Below are 4662 nucleotides of genomic sequence, written 5' to 3'. Positions count from 1 at the left end.
CATCATGGGGGATCATGTCCGGTGGGTGTGGTAACCCCCCTCGTTTTTCCCTATCTTATAAAACGAGCAATTGAAAATTACGGAGCACGAGCAGCGATGAATTCCCTCCACGTATTCTCCCTTCTCATCATCGCTGCAATTCTGACGCCCACCGTCACGCAAAAACCCCAAGGCGACGATTTCGTGAAATCCTCCTGCAGAATCACCCCCTTTCCCGACGTGTGCGTGGCGTCGCTGAGGTCGTACGCAGATCGTCTGGAGGCCGACAAAAGCGAGAGCGAACTGGTGATGGACGCCGTCAAAGTGAGCTTCGCAAAGGCTCGACCCATGGCGGCCTGGGCCGTGACGCTCTACCGACGGAGCCCCGGCCTCAACAAAACGGAGCGCTCGGTACTCAACGCCTGCATCGACGATTTTCGTGACACGTCGGATCAGATCAAACACGCGCTGGCGGAGCTCAAGCGTCTGAGGCCCGAAACTTTCAAGTTCCAGATCAGCAACGTGCAGACGTGGATGAGCGCCACCCTCAGGGACGAGGACACGTGTCTTGATGGCTTCCGGGATGTCCGGGATGGGAGGGTTAAAACGGCTGTCCAGGGGCGGGTGCACAGCGTTTCTATGTTGATCAGCAATGCGCTTGCTCTGGTGAATCTTCTTGCTTCCACTCACGAATATTCCAAGATTTTATGAAATTCCATTTATTTCAGGCCTCTCTTTTGTGTGTGGGTTGGGGGGTGGGTTGGGGAACCACCTGTGGGTTAAGAGCCTAGGAGATGTAATGTTATGTAAAATTTGTGGGGTAAGGTTAAGTAGTATATATTAAAGTTTTGATTAGACTAATTGAAATTATATTAATAGGGGTCATTTCAAGAAATTATTTTTAAAAATTAAAGTTATTTTGTTGGGTACAATTAGTGAGTGATGATAGCAATTGAATATAGATTATAAAAATATGAATGTATATTTGGGAAGCGTGTAGTGATATTTTGAGAATGGATGTACAATCACCTATAACATTAGTTCAATATTGGAAAGTTGCAAAAATCATTCTTTTTAATAGAAAATATAATGATAATATTAAATAGTTTTTGGATAAGTGTTGTTATTATACAAATCTCCTCCATTTGTTCATATTTAGACAAACAACTAAATTTGACTAATGTCTTACATATATACAAATCATTATTCTTTGTACTACAAATGTTAATATCTTTTTTAATCTGTCTCAAATAGTATGATAGAAATGTATGAAACAAAATAGTGGTGTTAATGGTTGTTGTTCATCACTTCATTCAAAAAGTAGAAATAAAAAATGTAGTGCTTATATGGTGCTTGATTGAGCTCTACAAAAGTGGATTTACGCTAAATGTGAAACTTAAAAAATAATTTACAGAAAATTAAATACTTTTGACACATCTACAACTACTAATGTTAGCTTTAGAACTAATTGGTAACATTATCTAATATATGCTTAATTTGGTTACTCATTATTTTGGCACTACACCTTAAATGACTTGAAATAGATTTTTTGGACATCTATCATATATTTACATATTACAACTATTATTTATTCACTGTAAAAGGTCTTCAGCATCCTCCCTACAACTAATCATCCAAATGAAGATACTATTACCTCTTTTATGAATTCAAATACATCTCCTCTTTAACACACAGACATAGGCATATCAAGGAACTTATATATATTCATTTGACAACCTTTTTAAATGCTCTATGATGGCTCTCCACAAATCTAATCACCATTCGGATAGTTGAATGATCATGCTTATTATGCATCCCTTTAAATTATAGCAAGCCAATGAGATTAATAAAATCTCACATGTTAATTGCACTAAAGAAACCAACCACTTGCAATATTACACAACAATAACTCCCTCTTTCGTCAAATGCAAAAACCTATTCTTTAGTGAAAAAAACCCCTAAGATATTATAGCAATTGCATTGACAACAAATCTCTAATACATTAGCTTGTCATCACACAAATCTTCTCCAATCATTCATCTAGTTAGAAAAACAACTAGTTTTGGTTCATCGAAAAAAACACACAAATCACACTTTTACACACAACACCTATGTTATTATTTCCATGCAAAATGTATTACATATCCTATGAAACTCTCATGATGTTTCATCTTCTTGGAAACTCCTCTAATCAAGTGTCATTCAATCTAGCTCAGATACTACACGAGAGATGTACGAAGAAAAATATGGACCTGCAATCAACATGTGACTAAAAATAATTAACATCAAACTACTAATTTTGACAAATGTACAACTCTTGTTATCGTCATTTGAACCAACTAAATTGTCATTATTCAACATATGGTTAGTTCGACTATTTATAATTCTAACATATGGAGTTTAGTTTAGTGGTGAAGTCATGTTGTAGACACCTAGAAGGTGTTGTGTTCAAATCTTACCAGTCATTATTCATTATATGGCTAATTTGATTATTTATTATTCTAACACCCTCCTTTTATGACGAACTCAATTTGTCGCAACATGTAGCCAATTTGTAGATATCAATATCTTTATCTTAAAATATCTTCAACATCCTCTCCCTATAACCAAGGATCCAATAAACTATCATATGAGCACATTGTTGCCCCTTTTGAGACCTCAAGCACCTCTCATCCTCCAAAACCTAAATAAGGCATGTTTCAAGGTATATATCCTCTAAACATTATTGTAAATGTATCAACCTTAATATGACAAAGGGTAGAGTTTAAGTACCTCTTGGCAACCTTTGTTATATTTCCTTAAACATATTAAACACTCATGTTCCCTACTTCTCTTGTTGTTGTTGTGGCATTTTGTCAAAACATGTGCATTCGTACATAGTCTATTGGAGAAAATTCACTAAAAATGAGATTTTTGCTTCAAAAGATCCCACAATTTAAAATGTAAACTTGAAATTAAATGTAAAATCAAATGTTGGATACAATGGACATGAACAAGTTGAGGCTAAATACTCAGCCACAACTCCCATGTTGGATACATCTCTTGTTGGATACAATGGACATGAACAAGTTGAGGCTAAATACTCTCCTAAAACTCCCATTTTGAATACTTTCCTAGTAGGAGCATTTCCAACTAGAATATTTCACAAAAACTCTTCTTCTATTGTTCATAATCTGTTTTAAAGCTTGTATTTTAGTTTAAACAATAAAACAAAATAAGCCTAAAAAAGTAAGCCAACTTTAACTATTTAACACTTTTAACGTACAATTTAGTCATTAGTATGTTGTGTAACTTTATAGGTCAAGAATACATTGATTGACCTGTCTTTATTAGATAATTACGTTTTAGTTATAATAAATATTTTAATAATACCTCTTAAATCTAATTTTTTTAATATTTGTTTATTTGTGAAATATATATCACACATTTTTATATCTTTAATATTATGAACTTAGAAATTTTATTACCAATTATCAAAATTATTATTATAAAGAAACTTAATGTTGTCTTTTCATGTAACATGTTAAAGCATATTCATCTTCAATAATTATCACATCTCTCGGCATGCTTTATTAAAACAAAAATAAAATATAGATATGTTGTTGTTGGTAACCCCATATTCCTTAGGGTGAATGCAAGGTATGATTTTTGGGTGGGGTTGAAATAAAGTAACGGAGACACTTGGGCTAAGCAAAACCTAACCAAGGTTGGTAAGTGATAATCATCCGCACTTGATTTAAAGCTCCAGCGAAAATTACCGCTCTCCACGTGTGGTGACCTAACTTGTTTTCCTTACGTCTTACAAAGCGGGCCACAGAAATTACGGAGCACGACTCGCAAAGGATTCCTCCCTTTTCATTATCGCTGCAATTTTATATTTTGATCTGAATTATTAAAATTTACTAAACAGATTCTATATTTCACATCAACCAATTAAACAAATTAAAGCTTAGTTTATGTTGCTCGAGTCAAAATTAACTAGTGTATTGCATTTTTAGTACAATAAGGTTGGATGCTATCAAATATGGACTGCAAAGGTTAAATATATATAATCAAGAAGTATGGGGTGATGTTTTGATTATAGATGCACACACGACTATCCACAATTCAACATTTTGGATGGTTTTGATTTCTAACGAAATAGATAAATGAAGCAAAACAAAGATGTGTATAATTACTATTCATTAATATGTGCAAGCAATAAAAGATGTAAGTTTTAATAAAATTCAATAAAATCTTATAAAAGTGGACTTATATTCTAATATGTAGCATTATTCTAAAAGTCTACTCGAATGAATAATTGAATTTTCTTAGAAAAAAAAGTATTCCCACATATTACAAACTCTATATTTTTATTTGTAACATTCTCCCTATAGAACACATCGACTACTTATTTCTATGTTGGAGAACCTATATTTCCTTTGACAACATTTTTAAGTGTGATTTGATGGTCCCCTCACATCTAATGATCATTCAAATAGTTGGATGATCACTTCTTGGTCTTCATACCTTGCAAGCCTGCCTAGCAAATGAGATGAATGGTCTCTAATGTTATAACATGGACCAATCACATACAACATTAACCACAATAACCCCCTCTTTCTTTGGCTGTAGAAAATTGTTCTTTAGTGGGAAATCTACCCATGATATCCCATTAATTGGATAGTGTCATGAATTATCACC

General features: G+C 34.0%; 1 protein-coding gene across 1 annotated transcript; it reads left to right on the top strand.

Moving 5' to 3' along the window:
- On the top strand, window positions 1-911 carry LOC149565083 (21 kDa protein-like). The gene has a single exon (XM_089818635.1). It carries the CDS (start codon window positions 97-99, stop codon window positions 688-690), a length of 594 nt encoding a protein of 197 aa, XP_089674761.1. The 5' UTR covers window positions 1-96; the 3' UTR covers window positions 691-911.
- Window positions 912-4662: the final 3751 nt, after the last annotated feature.

This window comes from Cupressus sempervirens, chromosome 3 (genome assembly GCF_028749045.1).
Source record: "Cupressus sempervirens isolate cs-2001-9-10 chromosome 3, ASM2874904v1, whole genome shotgun sequence".
Lineage (NCBI taxonomy): Eukaryota > Viridiplantae > Streptophyta > Pinopsida > Cupressales > Cupressaceae > Cupressus > Cupressus sempervirens.
This window is presented reverse-complemented; position numbering and strand designations above follow the sequence as displayed.

Bases quoted from the DNA above. Each gene is read 5' to 3' on its own strand.
- LOC149565083 (XM_089818635.1), top strand. From the start codon at position 97: ATGAATTCCCTCCACGTATTCTCCCTTCTCATCATCGCTGCAATTCTG.